General features: G+C 37.6%; 6 protein-coding genes and 1 non-coding gene across 7 annotated transcripts; 2 read left to right on the forward strand and 5 right to left on the reverse strand.

Annotated features, from left to right (window-relative positions):
- Positions 1-57: 57 nt before the first annotated feature.
- On the reverse strand, positions 58-1095 carry RNR4 (ribonucleotide-diphosphate reductase subunit RNR4; the record flags this gene model as incomplete). Its single annotated transcript, XM_056222276.1, has 1 exon — positions 58-1095. One exon carries the CDS (start codon positions 1093-1095, stop codon positions 58-60), a length of 1038 nt encoding a protein of 345 aa, XP_056081983.1.
- Positions 1096-2183: 1088 nt separating this feature from the next.
- On the reverse strand, positions 2184-2298 carry Smki_6.trna21L. Its single transcript has 2 exons — positions 2261-2298; positions 2184-2227 (listed from the first exon to the last, which is right to left on the reverse strand). It is a non-coding gene; the product is annotated as a tRNA-Leu (tRNA).
- A 1936-nt stretch (positions 2299-4234) lies between these two features.
- On the forward strand, positions 4235-4552 carry TIM13 (protein translocase subunit TIM13; the record flags this gene model as incomplete). Its single annotated transcript, XM_056222277.1, has 1 exon — positions 4235-4552. The coding sequence occupies one exon, from the start codon at positions 4235-4237 to the stop codon at positions 4550-4552; it is 318 nt and encodes a 105-aa protein (XP_056081984.1).
- A 1274-nt stretch (positions 4553-5826) lies between these two features.
- On the reverse strand, positions 5827-11682 carry UBR1 (E3 ubiquitin-protein ligase UBR1; the record flags this gene model as incomplete). The annotated part of the gene is made up of 1 exon (XM_056222278.1): positions 5827-11682. The coding sequence occupies one exon, from the start codon at positions 11680-11682 to the stop codon at positions 5827-5829; it is 5856 nt and encodes a 1951-aa protein (XP_056081985.1).
- Positions 11683-12255: 573 nt separating this feature from the next.
- On the reverse strand, positions 12256-13440 carry TYS1 (tyrosine--tRNA ligase TYS1; the record flags this gene model as incomplete). Its single annotated transcript, XM_056222279.1, has 1 exon — positions 12256-13440. One exon carries the CDS (start codon positions 13438-13440, stop codon positions 12256-12258), a length of 1185 nt encoding a protein of 394 aa, XP_056081986.1.
- A 256-nt stretch (positions 13441-13696) lies between these two features.
- Positions 13697-15901, forward strand: TFG1 (transcription factor IIF subunit TFG1; the record flags this gene model as incomplete). Its single annotated transcript, XM_056222280.1, has 1 exon — positions 13697-15901. One exon carries the CDS (start codon positions 13697-13699, stop codon positions 15899-15901), a length of 2205 nt encoding a protein of 734 aa, XP_056081987.1.
- A 226-nt stretch (positions 15902-16127) lies between these two features.
- On the reverse strand, positions 16128-17327 carry HGH1 (Hgh1p; the record flags this gene model as incomplete). Its single annotated transcript, XM_056222281.1, has 1 exon — positions 16128-17327. One exon carries the CDS (start codon positions 17325-17327, stop codon positions 16128-16130), a length of 1200 nt encoding a protein of 399 aa, XP_056081988.1.
- Positions 17328-17832: the final 505 nt, after the last annotated feature.

A 17832-nucleotide genomic window follows, 5' to 3' on the forward strand; every position in this document is an offset into this window, starting at 1 on the left:
TATAGATATATATAAATAAAAGTGGTCAGGAATGAAAGAAGGCACGTCATTGCTGGCTTAAAAGTCATCGTCGAAGTTGATCTCCTTGGATGGTGTAGCAGACTTGGACATGTCACTGGCCTTTTGATAGTCGGAAACCTTCTTTTCAAAGAAAGTGGTCTTACCAGCGGTAGCAACATCATCCATGAATTCAAATGGGTTGGCAGCATTGTAGTACTTTTCGTTACCAAAACCTTGTAGCAGGCCATCAGCAACAAATTCTATGTAAGCGTGAATGTTCTTCAAATCCATACCGAATTTTTCTACTGGCAAAGAGTTCGAGTAGTATTCCTTTTCAATTTCCACAGCTTCAGTGATGATTCTTTCAGTGATCTTCACATTTGGTTTAGTTCTCAAATGAGCAAACAACAAACATGAAAAGTCGGTGTAAGCACCTCTGTCTCTACAGATATTTCTGTTTGCCATGGCCAAACCTGGCATGATATTCTTGTCGGTCAACCAGAACATGGAAGCGTAGTTACCGGCTTGGAAAATACCTTCCTTGGCAGCAAATGCTACTAGTCTTTCGCCGTACAAGCTGTCATCGTTGGAAATCCATCTTTCAATGAAGGAAGCCTTATGCTTGACTTCAGGCAAAGTGGCAACTTCCTTGAATAGAGGGATGTTCTTAGGGTCCTTGAAAAAGGCATCAACCATCATGGAGTAAACTTCAGAATAGATGTTCTCCATCATGATTTGGAACCCGTAGAAACTCTTACCTTCAGGGTTCTGCAACTGGGCAGAGAAGTTTTCAATCAAGTACTTGTTGACAAGGTTGTCAGAAGAAATGGATAAAGCCAACAAGTTACCGATATACGTCTTCTGGTCTTCAGTCAATTTTTGGAAGTCTTCGGTATCCTTAGCCAATTCGATTTCTTCCGCAGTCCAGAAAGAGGCCTCGACCTTCTTGTAAGCAGCCCAAATTTCGTGGTATTTGATAGGGAACATAACAAATCTACGGCTGTTTTCCATCAAAAGGATTTCATCCTTTTCAGCTTCTTTCATATCATGACGTTCCTGTTGGAATGTCTTCAAGAATTGGTTGTGTGCTTCCATTGTAATAAATAATTGCTAGTATGCGTTGCGCGGGGCTGTGTGGCTCAAAAAGATCTATTCTGTAATACCGAAATTTTATTTTCCCTTTTAAATGTTTTTTTTTTCTTTGTTTCGAGACAAGGCCTTTTGCAAAAAAAAAGTAAAAAAGTGAAAATTGATAGTGTAAGGGGACAGAGGTGGGGTTAGAAACTGATGTATCTATTAATGCTGTCTTTCAATCAAAAACGAAGAGGCAAAAAGAGTAGATAAGTGGAAGATAAAGAATAAAACTTCAGGAATATGAAGATTCAATCGCTGTTTTTATACGCCAGAGCTTCATTAGACCAAGCAAGGAACGGTCGTCGTCCACCGATTACAGTAAGCAAAGAGGATGGTGTTGCCACAACAACGCCCATCGGGAAGGCAAGAGACGCTGTGCTGAACAATAACTGCCAAAATATGGTTCTCGCACACTAAAAGCGGCGCACGAAAACGCGGTTTTCAGCATGCGAAATCTGTTACTGTCTGGTTTCTGGTGCTTAATTTTAAGTGGTCGTACCTGCTGCCAGACACAGGTGCGGTGTGTGGGTTATGGTACCCTCAAAAAAGGAAACGAAGATAGGCGCACGGTGCTTATTAAGCGAAGAGACGGCCTCACAGAATGAGCAGACCACACGAGCGATGGAGGCGCTCACGGGATTCGGTAGAGTGGGGCTTGCTCATGTTCTGTTGCTGGTTATGGGCGAAGAGGAGCCGGGTGGTGGTTTGCCATGGCAACCACTTTAGAAAGAGAATCACATAGACGCGTAAACACTGTTACAGAATAGTCGTATAGAATTGTAATAGTGGCAGCAATCAGGTGGTTCTCGCGTTGTTATCTCCAGATTCCTCAGTTTCTATGAAACGTAAACATCTTGTGAACGTACTAGACGCGTATTGTATTCTGTTTTGTCAAAACTAGACTTTGCCCGTCTTCGCCCTTTCCCTTTTTTGCCTGCAGTGTTTGTTTTATTGGGAGAAACACACAGAAAAAGAAAAGCCATGTGTAGCAGTACTACGCAAGAAAACTGAGCGAAAGCTTATCAATTTTGATAAGAGCAAAAAAGATATGGTTGCTAAGAGATTCGAACTCTTGCATCTTACGATACCTGAGTGTTCCCACGGTTAACCGCGGTCAAGATATTTTCTTGAATCAGGCGCCTTAGACCGCTCGGCCAAACAACCGCTTCTTGTTGGATTTTTAGTTTCAAGACGTAGTATGTCTTTAGGACAACGTACGGTCACGGGGATAGCGCAAACAATCCTGAGAGTTTCTCTAAAGTGATTGGGGGAGATAATGGCGCGGTACAACACTGTGCACGTGGTTTTATCAGCAACTACATATTCTGATATAGCGTTTCTAATGATGTCATTGAAGGTCCGCCAAGATGTGGTTTTCGCAGGCTAAAACTGCTAGAACAATCTTTTATGAGGGGCCCATACTACTTGGCTAAATTAATTGGTCTATTTTTATTGGCGTGGGCGTCAACCATCCGTTGAGCCAGTACAACGCATTATTATCACTTTTATTATCAAACATGCTATTAGAATGCTGCTGAATGCAGTGTTTAGAAATTCGTCAACTTCAGTTAAGGCCGAACGTAATAACAATGATGTTGTTGTAATATAAATCAACTATCATCTACTAACTAGTAGTCATATTACTAGTATATTATCATATACGGTGTTAGAAGATGACGCAAATGATGAGATATAGTCATCTAAACTAGTGGAAGCTGAAACGCAAGGATTGATAATGTAATAGGATCAATGAATAAGAACATATAAAACGATGATAATAATGTTTATAGAATTGTGTAGAATTGCAGATTCCCTTTTATGGATTCCTAAATCCCTGAGGAGAACTTCTAGTATATCTACATACTTAATATTATTGCCTTATAAAAAATGGAATCCCAAAAATTACATCAAACTCCACTATTATCTCAGATGTAATATGATAGTGTTAAATAGTTGTACCTATATAACTCCCGCATTTGCGGACGGCATATCCCAGAAGAAAACTTTTAACGACTCTTTACCCACAATACTATTGCTCTTGTCAAAATGAAACCACTGAAATTAGCAAACAACCATTACTGCCTTTCAGTTTTCGTAACTTGCAAACATAGGTTCTTTATAGAGAATAAAGACTAGAGGGTGAATACAAAATTTACTACCCACTAGTTTGCTGTGAAGGATAAACAAGTACGGTATTACTGAGAAACTGGGTAGTTTCAAGATAATTGTTCAATTTCCATTATTATATTAGGGTAATGTCGTTAAGTGCACGTAGTATAGTAGGTGTTCCTCTCGAGGATTCGGGAATCCAAAGAGAATCTATAACTCTATATAATAACGATGTTGATTTTTCTTCTAGCGTTTTTCACGTTGTCATTCATTATCCTATTAGATTATCAATATTGGCCTTTCAGCCTCCACCAACTTCGATAATTGTTTCTTACAGTTTTTGTCATCTTCTTTACATTGTGTATGGAAGCATACCAGTAACATAGTTGCTAGCCGCTAGATGATGCTTAAATCGTGTTCTAACACTCCCATCGGGTCTTTTTATTTTTTATGTCTTCGTCCTGCAATACAGAGAGATGGCACATAACTTTGTCTTTTACTTGCTCGTGTCTCGAACATATGCAAGTTGCTTGACGGGTACTTTCCTTAACCCAAAGCCACCAGATTAATTTTCTTGCTTGGTGTTTGTCGATATCTAGAATATGTTTACGTATATACCGATTCTGTAAAACGAAAATGATTAGTGCTAACGTTAGCGATCAGGTCCCTTACTAAGAGTTTCTTACGACGAGTCACTAAGAAACAATAGTGGCTTTCTGAACGGGGATATTGCAAGGATAGTAAATACACAGCAGAGTGTATTTCCTTTTCTCGGCTACACCGCTGCTACTATTTCTTCATTCTTATTTTCTGTTCTGCTGCATTTTTTTTTTAGGTGTGCCATATTTTTCCTGCCATTGCCGAAAAGTCAAATTTCCCAGCTCTGAGATTCACAGAGTGGACAAAGAGCTTGGAATTAAATAGCTGTCTGCTTTCAAACCGGTCAGTTTTATACGCAGCAACAACAGTTTGAGTTTAACTAATCACGAAAATGGGTCTATCATCTATCTTTGGGGGCGGTGCACCATCTCAACAAAAGGAGACTGCCACTAGTGCTCAGACTACGACAAACCCAGTAGCAAATGAATTGAAAAATCAGATTGCCCAAGAGTTGGCCGTGGCTAATGCGACTGAACTGGTGAACAAGATTTCTGAGAACTGTTTTGAAAAATGCTTGACTTCTCCATACACTTCAAGAAATGACGCATGTATTGATCAGTGCTTGGCCAAATATATGAGAAGTTGGAATGTCATATCAAAGGCTTACATATCTAGAATCCAAAACGCCTCTGCCACTGGCGAGATTTAAACACATAACACGAACTAGTTGACTGCATAGTATATATCCCATAACTGTATATAAAAATTTAAAGGGAAACTGAGAACCCACCTTCTACCATTCATGACGTTAAAGAACAACATTGTTTCATACTTGCTTGGTATAAGTATATCCAAATATACAAAATTATATGATTTTATTTTTCTTCTCTAACTCTTCTTTTGTAGAATATAAAAGTTACTATAAATATTTTTTGAACATCTGACAGACGGGTTTATTTGTGTCTATTTTCGTGTTGTATTTCAAATGTGCTTTGGTGGAACATAGATTTTTCTCAAAAATACAAAGATGACTACCTTTCTGAGGTTGGGTTAATCGAGATCAATCAGCCAAATAAAATAAATAAGACGAAGGGCTATGGGCTTATCTTGAGAAAGTAGGAGTAATGGAGAACATTTATTCATCGTCATCATCTCCATCACCTGCAGCTATTCGAGCCTTGACATCTTTCCACAACTTGCCTTTATTGTGATCCTCGTACCACGAAGTAATTGCAGTATCGAAAACAGTTTGGAAAACAAAGGCACCAGCGAATATAGTACCAACGAAAACAGCGTTCCGCTTGAAAAAGGTTTTATAAATGGATGAGAAGGACTAATCGTAGTGCATACTTTGTTAGTAACCTGGATGAGAAATTACATAACTAATCTTGAAAGCCACTACTACCAGCTTTATTAACTCACTGGATCGTAGCAACTGTTGTCAAAAGTCGTTTTATTGGAGTACAATAATTGAAAACTAAGTCTCAAACCACTTTGAGTCTCTGCTTCAGCCAAAATTGTACAACAGGATATACAAAATCAACATACCATATTTGGCCTGTATTGCTAATGACACTTTATAGATGTGAAAAGAAAATTTACTAGATTTCAACAACTAAAAACAATAATCACCATGGGATATTAAATATAACTGCTAAGTTAGTACCTTCAGAGGGGATGACATTAGGGAAAGGCTCAAGGATTAAGCATTTTTTTAGGCTCCAGAATTCTTTCGGCCTTGGCTCCCCCGCGTTTGATTGGGTCGTACATACTGATATTAACAGAAATGGGCGACTCGAAGACTTCTCAGTTCGGACAGAGAAGGTGATAAGCTACTTCAAAGTATTTGCAATGAGTTTAAGAGGTCCTTCCTCAGCAAATAAGGCAGTCGTTAATTGAGGTACAAATGCTTAGATATATAAGTTTATATACACATATGATTCAATCTTAAATAAAGAAGAGCGAAACGATCGATTAGTAAATCTACCAAATCTCGCGTTCATCAGAATCTTCATTATCATCAGAGTCATCCTCATCGAGATTTCTCGGATTCGTATTTCTAATAATAGTAGCTCCGTCGAATTGGGGCCCCAAAAACTGCAATATTGGGGGCGGATTTTGAGGTACGTCATCATCGCCATTTCCTTGGGGCTGAAGAGTGTTTCTAAAATTCTCGAAGAATTGGAAAAAGTTACGTACTCCACCATCCGCAATACCATCTGCACCAACCCCAAATAAGTTGGCAGCTTGCCCAGCCTCATCGTCTACATCCATGTCATCATTTTCCTCCGTGAAAAAGCCTTCTTCTCCCTCCTCCATATCTTCATCATCCTCATCTGTTGGAGGCACTCTTCTTGGTCTTGGTTCTCTATTAAACGCAAATAAGAAGCCATTAGAAAGTATAGTCACTCGAAATTCATCGCCCATTACTCTACTAATGTACCCTGGAATTTCATTATTGATCCATAATCTATTCAAGTGTTCATATCTTTTCAAGTTCAAGGTAGTTAAATCACCCCTTCTCATGGCATTTCTACCGACTTCACCGTGCGAATTTAGGTATGGAGCTGATATAAAAATGTTGGAAGGAGGCTGAGTCAAATGGAGACATACTTCGCTCGAATTTGGCATTAGAAAGGCACCAAATGACTTGAAACAGTTCTTATTCAAATGCTTACTCATTTCATGACGGTCTGCTCTTAGATGTACCTTGACACCACACGTCAAGCATATTTTGAAATCCAATCTGTTATCTGCATTCTTCATATGTTGCGACCGTTCTTCACGCAATTTGATTTCCTTGGATTGAGTAACGTATGTGTTTAGGTATTTCGATAGGTCTATTAGTTTTATAATGCCACAGTATTCGTATGGTATCTTCTTCAAATACGGATGCAAGGGTTCAGCTGAATGTTGGGTTGTCAAAAGATCAACTAATGATTCTTTTTCAGTGATCATTTTCAGTGCCTTATCTACAAACTCAGGGGTATCTTCGCATTCCAGGTTCTCCTCCACTTCAAAGCCATTGATAATCATCGATTCATTTTCAGAATCTTTCAAAAGTTCGTGTAGTACTTTAACGAAGACCAAGCACCTTCTTATCGTAGGAAGAAGACTTCTCAACAAAAATGAATAGGCTAAATCATAAAGAATATTCTTTGAGTCCAATCCGTCCAATCGTACATCATTTATGCTCCGTAGTACAAAAACCATTGGCTCGTTTGCCTTAAGAACATCACCAATGGTAGTTGCATCAAGATACAGTTTAGTAACCTTTTCTGCATCAGAGAGACCTTGAAAAAAGTCATTTAGAAACTGTTTACAAAAAATCGCTAATGCATTGGTAACAGTTTCTCGGAAAGATACAGGGGAAAATAAGGCATTTCGAACAATATATTGGAAAAGTTGATTTTGGTTCGATACAGTATCAGATCCCTGTGGATACGGTTCAAAATTCATACTCGGCTTACCTATGACGAAAGTGAATAGCATGATGCAAACTAAAATATTTTTTAATGTCTTATATTTCTGTTCCCTGTTTCTGAAAAATGAAATGCTGTGTGGCTTTTCCAGTCTAGAAGCAATTTCTAACATTGAAACAGTATTTGCCCAATGGACACTTAATATTAAAGAAACATCCTTGTGTGAAAAATTAGCCTGTTTTCTTACCGCTTTGTCAAAACCTTGGCATTGAGATATCATCAATGAAAATATTGAATTTATTGTACGATAATCCTCTTCCGCGAAAGGTTTAAATAGCCTCGAAAGTACGTCCAAGGACAGCTCGGATTCTAGAAACATGTTTAAGGACAAGCCGGTATTTGCCTTTGAAGTCTGGCAAAGAGGTAATGTACAATTTGAAAACGTTTGACATAACGGACATATAAATGCGTTTGACGAAAATCTCTTTTTTTGAACATATCTCTTGAAACAGTTATGATGGATATGGTGATTACAAGATACGAATACTTTTCTGGATCCACAGTTACCGTTCTCTTTCAAAGTCTCTAAAACATCATCATCAATAAAAGTTTGTTTTACGTCATCATTGTAAAAACCATCCCATATGGGGATAAATTCATTTGGATCAAATATATTACCAGGTCTGAATATTGGAGTATGATCATGATACGCAGGTATCACAAAAAAATCTGTTGAATTAGAATCTTGACAAAGTGCACAGGTAAAATCCTCGGACTCATATACTTTGTCACCGACCATATCAACATCATTATCCTGCTCATCAAATTCAGCTTCATGCTCCTTCATGAACTTAGCTTGTTGATTATTAAACTTGGCCAGAAGCTTCGCTTGATGTTTTTTAGCCAATCTTCTTTTACGTTCCTTTTCCGTCTCTTGTAAGTTAACTCCTTGGCGTAGCTTCTTATCCTTATAATCATCAACATACTGGCTACCAAAACTAGCGACTAATGATTCGAAAAGTTCATCTGGTTTTTTCATTATCATCTTCTCCAACAAATAGTCAGCTTTGCGAACAATGCTTTCTGAAAAAACGTCGGACTTAGCGTTGGCTATGCTCAATAGCAAGTTACATATCGGTTTTGACAAATATGCTTCAGGTATAGAATCTTTGCCATTAATCAGTTCATCATCCTTGAATATACCATGAACTAGATGTAGCAACTCATTGAGAAAAGTGCTATCTTCCTTATCTAGGCATACCTGAAGTAATTTATAGACCATTTTGGCAAAGACTGTATTCCTTGTGAAGCCACCCAAATTGAGAGCGTCTTTGTCCAACTGTTTTATTGAAACTTGAGGTATCAACACAACTTCCGATATATCCTCCTTGTTTTTTGCCAAATGTGTTTTAATAATCGTTGCGCTACTTTCAAACTCATTCTCCAAATTCAACAACTTTAATGGATCAACCTTTGAATACAGGCTTGCCTTTAATTTGAAAACACCGTTGTCTGACAACCCCTTAGGTTCAACAAATACAGATACTTCTTCGAGTGCTTCATCAAATTCAGTAGTGTCTTCGGTTAGGTAGTCAGGAACAGATCTTAGTAGTTTTGAGTACGAAAGAGGTTTCATGTAAAGGTTATAAATAATTGAATTTTTAATTTGATCCATTCTCCTATCCTTTAATGAAGAAAAAGTCTTGAAATACTGTCTCTCGGTCAAAATTTGATAAATAAAGGCAATGAATTGTTGAATGATAAATGGAATTTTGTCCTCATATACAGTGTGTTGATAGTCAGCTTCACCTGTAAACCAATCTAGCAGTTCCCATCTATCAAGTATATTGTATATTATCCTCGGAATATCATCACGCTCCCAGAGAATAGCTAATTGGTTCAAATGTATATCCCTGGAATAAGAGCCTAGTTCAGGATTGTTTTTATAATATGATGCTTGGTGTAATACAGACATACCATTTCTTACCCAAAATCCGACGTCAATTTGAGAACACAGCACAACTGATCTCAAAGAGAAATCGGATATTTTCAAAAAATCTGAACATCCTTCCAGAGCTTCGTATGCATCCTTTAAAGGAACTTTTTCGATAAGAAATGAAAGCATCGTTTGTAGGGGATTCATAAATGCAACCCGTTCATGACTTACGCTAAACTTAATAATTTCATGAGAGTCGTATATTAGTTTATAGGTAAGTGATCTATTACCTAAAAATGAACTAATGATTCTTATAGCATTGAGAAATAAATTTGAATCAATAGAATCTTTCGATTTTTCACTAACTTTTTCTGCTGTTTGGATAATACTGTATATTGAAGTGGTGTATTCTAAATAGGAGATGAAATTTTGATCTTCATGGAGAACATGTTCTCCCTCTTTACGCTTGATCTTCCATGCTCCATTAAAGAGCTTACAGAGGGTCAATAAAGATATCATTTCCTTCGGCCTTAATGGGATATTAGGATCATGTACCTTACTCAACAAGGTTTCGACTGTGTACAATCCTTGCTTGAATGATATACTATAGCTCTTTGTTAAATTGCTTTTTTGAACCTTTTGCCAGATCAATACACCGCCCTCCACTTTACAAAACTCTTCAAAAATGTCTATGATTGACCACACAATATCTAGAAAATCTTGATTCTCGAAAATATTCTTGGCATTAGTAGGACATGTGAATAATTGTACGACACACTCTCTTATGGCCGTTAACTGGGGTTCTCTATCCATGTATGCCACAGATCTGGTGATGTGGTTGAATATCTCCACTACTTGTTGACAGAAAATGGGTTTGTATAAAGTTGATGAGGCTAACGTAGGTATAATTACGTTTTGGATATCTTTTCTTAGCCTTTTCCAATATCTGTTGTCAAAATATAAAATATGCTGTAGTCTTGTATTGGAGTACGTTCTTGACGTTGGATTTTCTACATCATTTATCAATGCAGAAAGTGAATGAGTGCTTGATTCTGGCAGAATCTTATGATGACCCAGAGGAATTTGATTTCCATCTGCAAGAATGGATAAATCGATATACCTGTAGGGATCGTTCTTGTCAAACTTGTTACTAAAATACTTCTCTACCACTGGTGTCATATCACGACATTCTATAGCATTGAGGTATTCTGAACACAATGTTTTGCCCATCATGTCCCTGAAAGTAGTTTGGAAGGAAGAATTTGGTATGTTTAGACAATGAGTAATCCATAGTATAATATACTTACATGCTTCCTGATGAAGGTACTCTGACCATGACGTTAACGTGGCACTTAAACCGTTCGTTTGGACAGCAAAGAATCCACCTAGAACAGATGATAAATCTTGTGAACATTTCAACATTGCTCGACCTTCTCCGTCGATTCTGGAAGTTAATAGATCAATATGTACATTATCTGGAACCCCTTGCCTCAAAGCCGTGGTGGCCTGAGAGTAGTTATGATATTCGTCGTTGTATATTATTACAGTATAATTTTCAGGATCAATTTTGGCTAGCGATGGAGATGCTTCAGGACTATTTGAGGGGCTTGTCTTTGCAGTTGTTGTCCCATCGAACATATAATCATTTTCATATTTCAAATCATTTAGAAACTGAGCCCTTTCATACATCTTTCCTTGTTGTGTCATCTCTCTCAATTTGATGGTGATATCCTTTTGTATGGTGGGTAGAGGTTCTATATTCTGATTAAAGACATCGATAAAATAGTCAAATACCTCTGCAAGAACCAGTTCTAGCAACTCTATACTCACTGTATTATTCCATACATCTTCTTGTTTTATACTCTTATCAGTAGCGTGATCTTCCGATATAGCATTTTCTTGTTCATCGGCTTTGCAATGAAGGGGAGAGTTCCAAGCTTCATCATCGCCACAATCACAAATCCCACTAGTAAATTCGCTACAAATATCAGTACAAACATGATGATTTACATGGTCTTTTGGGTTGAAACAATGGATGCAAAGTACGCAAGTATCATCACAACCACATTCATGACATCTATACAGGGGTTCCCCTATCTTGAATTTTCTTCCACAGTTCCTACCGGTATGTTTATGGACATCTCCTACTTTGGATTCGTCTATCTTGTAAAAGGGGATAGTCCTTTGAGATGTTATCTTATCAATGTCCAAAGCATCCTCCAAACTATCAGGAAAAACAGCAAGCTCTGGATTAATTAATTTCTGTTTCGGATGAGCATTAAATAAAGTTGATAAGTTCTCTCCATTATTGGAAATTATGAAGTACAAATACCTGTAAATGAACTCCTTTAGTGTTTTACTCATGTCAGACCTTTCAGTAGGACCTCTCGTAAACCTAAAATAGGGGAGATTATGAATAGATCTTAGTGTTCTCCTGATATGAGCTTGTAAAGATGCTAAACCATCATCAGTAGCCGACATAGTAGTGTTCGTTCTGTGGCGTGTGTGAACTGTTAAAGTGGATCCTTAGCAGTAAAAAATAGCAAACCCAAAAGATACAGGGAACTTCTAATATCTTCCTCCAAAGATACGAAGAAAAAAGAAGGAGTTATTTGTGAAGAGGCTCGATAATGTATCACGTAAAAGCTGTGAAGACAACGTGGTACTACAAAAATAGCTTTGCTTTTTATCAAATGCTCGATTTCACGCTATATGTATGCAAAATCAACGAAAAAGAGATATGAGAAATAAAGCAGTGCTGTTGAAGCAGAACAAAAAGACGTAGTAGTGAAATAAATATGTCTTCCTTTTTAAAGTATACTGACGTCTTTACACTTGATCGCTATATCTAACTGACCTTATCAGTATGGTTTGCCACTGGATGATTACCATTTTGGCCACTTTCTGTAAGTTGAGTTTAATCACAAGACGAAGAGAAAAAAAGGTCGTCGCATCTCGTTTTTCGCGCTTACCCGGTGGTGCGTTTTATAACGTTTATATGATATATCACTCGTATTTATTATATTATGAATTGGGAGAACGGATTTGTCATGCTTACAATTTGGTTTCCTCTAGTTTTGAAGCAACTTCGTCAGTCTTCGTAGCGCCTGGGTATTTGGTACCCTTATTCTTTGGTTTTTTCGCTTTCTTCGTCTTTTGTGGTGCAGCAATGGGATAACCTTTCTCAGAGGCCTCTTGGAATTCTTTATTATTGGCGAATTCTTGTCTGATTGGCTCCAACAACTCGTTGATAGCGTCAGCAACACCAATTTTTAAATCAGGTGGGGACAATTTTTCTTCTTTGAAAGCCAATTTCATGTCTTCGAAGGATTTATAAGTCATTGGGCCGCCGAACTTTTCTGGTCTATCAATGAAAAATTCAAAGTGATTTGCGCCAAACTTCAATTCTTGGATTGGTGCAATAACATATTGCACAAATGATAACAAACCATTTTCTTCAACATTACCAGGACTACAGAATGCGCTGTTGATCTTTTTCTTCACTTGTTTTGGTTCTTCCAAAAGGTCGATTTTGGAATTTGGATCAGAGGCAGACATTTTACCACCTTGAGCTAAACCTGGAACCATAGGATTCATTAGGTGGGCTCTTTTTTTGTAACCCAAACTGGGCAAGTTTTCTTCTGCTAATACAAAAATTTTTCTCTGGTCAACACCACCAAATTGACAGTCAACGTCAAGGAATTGTTCATCCAATGCTTGCATCAAGGGATAAATGAGCCCACTCAATAATGGATTGGCAACTTGCTTAACGACATCAGCGCCGGCCCTTTTAGCATCGTTTTGTGAAACAATGTTGGATAATCTAAAGATATCCATGGTGTATTCTGGTGTTAACTGGTAAGAAGAACCAACAACAAATTTCAGTTTTTCAATTGGAACGTTGATGCTTCGTAAAATGGCTTTAATGGTCAATTCGTAGTACTTGGCTCTGTAGTTCACAACTTCTAATGGAGCCTTCATGTTATCTAAAAAGGCGTGTAAGTCAGCTAACAGAACAGTCACTTCACAACCTGCTTTCAAGAAGTCAGCAAGCTTGGTCATGGGAACAAAGTAACCGCAATGAGGTCTTCCGGTTGGTGCAGTACCCCAGTACAATTTCAAATGTCTCTTTTGTACTTCGAGCACATCTTTGATGATTTGTGGGTTCAAGACTTCTTGCAAATTCTTGGAAATGAGAGCAAATGCTTCTTCAGGATCAACAATAGCAGTAGAGGACATTTTCACAACGAATAATAGTACGCAATTATGGTTACTGTTCTCGGTTTAATAAAGACTAATTTATATTTTAACAAAAGAATTCATTAATCTTCTTTTAAGTAAAATTTTTGCGAAGGTTCGAATACCGTCCTTAGTGATACTGAAATAACGCCCTTTCTTCGCCTTCATGATAATAAAAATTACTAGCAGAAAGAGAGATTAGATGAATTGAGAGGTTGTGAAGTAGCCAGGGAGCCAAGTTTGAGTGTGCGTAAGGATGTCTAGACGCAATCCACCAGGTAGCAGAAATGGGGGAGGGCCGACTAACGCTTCTCCCTTTATTAAAAGAGACAGAATGAGAAGAAATTTTCTTAGGATGAGAATGGGTCAAAACAGCAGCAACTCTAGTTCTTCAAGTGTATTGAATGAAAATGGTAGCAGAGGGTCTCTTGTGAAGAAGGATGATCCTGAGTATGCTGAGGAAAGGGAAAGAATGCTCCTACAAATTGGTGTCGAAGCTGATGCCGGTAGGAGCAATGTCAAAGTAAAAGACGAGGATCCTAATGAGTATAATGAGTTTCCCTTAAGAGCTATTCCAAAAGAGGATTTAGAAAATATGAGAACACATCTTTTAAAGTTCCAAAGTAAGAAGAAGATAAATCCTGTGACAGATTTCCATCTGCCTGTCAGATTGCATAGAAAGGATACAAGAAACTTACAATTTCAGCTGACAAGAGCAGAAATTGTTCAAAGACAAAGGGAAATTTCTGAATACAAAAAGAAAGCAGAACAAGAAAGAAGTACTCCGATCCCGGGCGGTATGAATAAACCAGGAACGGTGCCTCTCAATAATACTGCGAGAGATGGATCACAAACGCCGGTTATTGACTCTGCCATCAAAGACAATGCAACAAACGGTGTGAATTCTATGACTGCTACTGCAACCGGCTCTTCAGTTCCTCCTGCAAGTCCCAATCCTGCCTCAGCCGTTGAAAATAATGCAGTAGTGATTGGCTCAAGTGGTGTATCTGGTACGGTTGCCACCGATCCAGCTAACGGCAAACTTTTAGTGACAAAACTAGAAGATGCAGGTCCGGCTGAGGACCCAACTAAAGTAGGAATGGTTAAGTATGACGGGAAAGAAGTAGCTAATGAACCGGAATTCGAAGAAGGCACTATGGATCCATTAGCAGATGTGGCACCAGATGGAGGTGGTAGGGCTAAACGAGGAAATATGAGAAGAAAAACCCGTCAACTAAAAGTTCTTGATGAGAACGCTAAAAAGTTGAGATTTGAAGAATTTTATCCATGGGTTATGGAAGATTTCGATGGGTACAACACATGGGTAGGTTCATATGAAGCTGGTAATTCTGATTCTTACGTCTTATTAAGTGTGGAGGATGATGGTAGTTTTACCATGATTCCTGCTGATAAGGTTTATAAGTTCACTGCAAGAAATAAATATGCTACCTTGACCATTGATGAAGCAGAAAAAAGAATGGATAAGAAAAGTGGTGAAGTGCCACGTTGGTTGATGAAGCATTTGGATAATATAGGTACAACTACAACTAGATATGACAGAACAAGAAGAAAACTTAAAGCAGTTGCAGATCAACAGGCTATGGACGAAGATGATCGCGACGATAATTCTGAAGTAGAGTTGGATTATGATGAAGAGTTCGCCGATGATGAAGAGGCGCCGATTATAGATGGTAATGAACAAGAAAATAAAGAGTCTGAACAGAGAATCAAGAAGGAAATGCTACAAGCCAATGCGATGGGACTTCGTGATGAAGAGGCCCCCTCCGGAAATGAAGAAGATGAACTGTTTGGTGAAAAGAAGATTGATGAGGACGGTGAGAAAATAAAAAAAGCATTACAAAAGACGGAACTAGCAGCGTTATACTCTTCCGATGAAGACGAGATTAATCCATACTTGTCCGAATCTGATATAGAAAACAAAGAAAATGAACCGTCAGTTAAAAAGGAAGAAGATATAGACAGTTTATCTAAATCTAAGAAGTCTTCCCCAAAGAAACAACAAAAGAAGACCGCCAACGCTCATGTACATAAGGAGCCAAATTTGAGAGTGAAGAGTATCAAGGATTGTGTCATTATTTTGAAGGGGGACAAGAAAGTACTGAAAAGCTTCCCAGAGGGGGAATGGAATCCACACGCTGCAAAGATCAAAGATATTAGTGGAAACGAATCTAATGCTGTGTCTGCACCGATTAAAAAAGAGAAACCTCTTGAATCTATAGTGGTCCAAGAGAAAGAAACTCCGGCACCTCTCATAACAGAACAAGATATCATCGACGCTATTGGCGATGGCAAGGTAAATGTTAAGGAGTTCGGGAAGTCCATTAGGAGAAGGTACCCTGGCGCAGAGAACAAGAAGTTAATGTTTGCCATAGTCAAAAAACTATGTAGAAAGGTGGACAACGAGCACATGGAATTAAAAAAAGAGCAGGTTAATCTATAATGATATGTATATATTAAGTTATTAGTTTTCGTTTTTTCCCTCTTTCTTTTTCTTTTCATCATATCCTAAATGATTATATTATTCTGTTACTTTGGCTGCACTGACTACACTTCGTTATGCCTTCATGCTTTTCGCAAATAAAAAACTGGGATTTTATTAAACCTTAGCCTAATATAGTTTTCTGTATTATACAATTATATGCAATGTGGACTGTTCTTGATACAACCTAAGCCACTTCAACAATTTCGTCTTCTTCGTCGTCGTCGTCGTCGTCGTCTTCTTCTTCTTCTTCTTCTTCTTCTTCTTCTTCTTCTTCGGCGTTCTTCGATGGCATTTCTTCTACCGTTCCCGTACCAGGCTCCCCTCTCATTAACATATTAACAATCCTGTAACATAATTCACCAATATCTTCATTCTCAACGTTTTTATGCAACTCTCTAACTAACGGATAAACAGACTTGTTTCTTAAATACTCTCTACCGGCATGTGTCGTACATAGTAGAAGTATACTTTCTAAATGACAGCATATTATGGCAGGAATTGGATCCCTTTCCTTTTCTTCTGGTAGTAATTGTAGTTCATCAGGCAAATTAAACATGTCTTCCTCATCAATTTCAGAATCCTTTGCACTAGCAATAGGTAACAAAATGTAAGGCAATAAATTAATTTTCTCATCGTTGAGCAGTCTTTCATGAGTTTCAGAATCGAAAAGGGAATTTTTAATAGTAGAAGCAACACCCTCTCTTCTAATCTTTGCGTCATATTTTTCAGTAAATACGAGAAGTTTGGAAATTGGAACTACCCCATCGTACTCCTGTTCTTCAATAAAATACATCCTACCCAATCTAAATCTCGAGATATCAGCAAAAAAAAAGGCTAAATAATTGAAATTGGCATATTTTGTTAACTTTTTATCATAGCCTTTGACAAAACAATCCATTAAACAATCCATGGCTTTTAGGCTCTTAAACACGTTTTCATCTAAAGCTGCTAGCTTCAAGTCATCATCGACTTCCACACCGCTAGAGTTTCTCTCAATATTCAAAATGGCAAGTATATCATCATTCTTGGCTAAGTTACTCAATAAGATGCACATTATATCAGCATTAGGATTGTTTAAATCAACAATTTTCCAAACCAAGAACTTTAAGAATTTCTTATCATCATTCAGTATAATACTTCTTACCATAGTATCTTCAGATAAATTAACCAATATAGTAATACCTTGTTGAATGATGACACGGGTACCATGTTCTGTGTCCATAATCATTTTTATTATGTCTTTGACAGGCCTATAGCTGTCATTTTTAAAATATTTTGAAGTGGGACCAGCACTAAATCCAACCAGATTATCAATAGCAATTTGTCTTACGGCAGGTTGTGGAGAATGTAGAAATTCCACCAATTCACCAAGTTGTGAGGTCATTGCTCAATTTTTGTTGCTTAGGTGAGCTACTTTCAATTTGATTTTGATATAAATGATCCTTGGGTAAAGAATATATTTAACACAGTGGATAATACATCGTAAATTGATGAGATGAGCACTCGATATGAAAAAATTTAGATCAAAAAAATCGAATACGAAGAACTTTTCAGTGAAAAAATACATTATCGTCTAAGATGATAATTACATTAAAAATGTCTGGTTTTTAAATGCACTTATTATATTTGGTTCATCAGTTGAAATAAAACGGAGTTATAGTTCTGTTCCAGACAATCGTATCTTTGTCCTCTTAGTTCTTAGAATATCATTTGAAAAAAGTACGACGGACCCTTAATATGAAGAGCTTCGAAACGATACTCTAAAACAACAATCATATTCTGATACTCACTTTCCCTAGCGTCACCTGCCAAAAGTGAAAAAAACATATTTTTTTTTATATAATAATGTTACAAGGGACTCTACTTATATGCCTGTTTTAATTACTATC

Source organism: Saccharomyces mikatae (genome assembly GCF_947241705.1).
Source record: "Saccharomyces mikatae IFO 1815 strain IFO1815 genome assembly, chromosome: 6".
NCBI classification, from domain to species: Eukaryota; Fungi; Ascomycota; class Saccharomycetes; order Saccharomycetales; family Saccharomycetaceae; genus Saccharomyces; species Saccharomyces mikatae.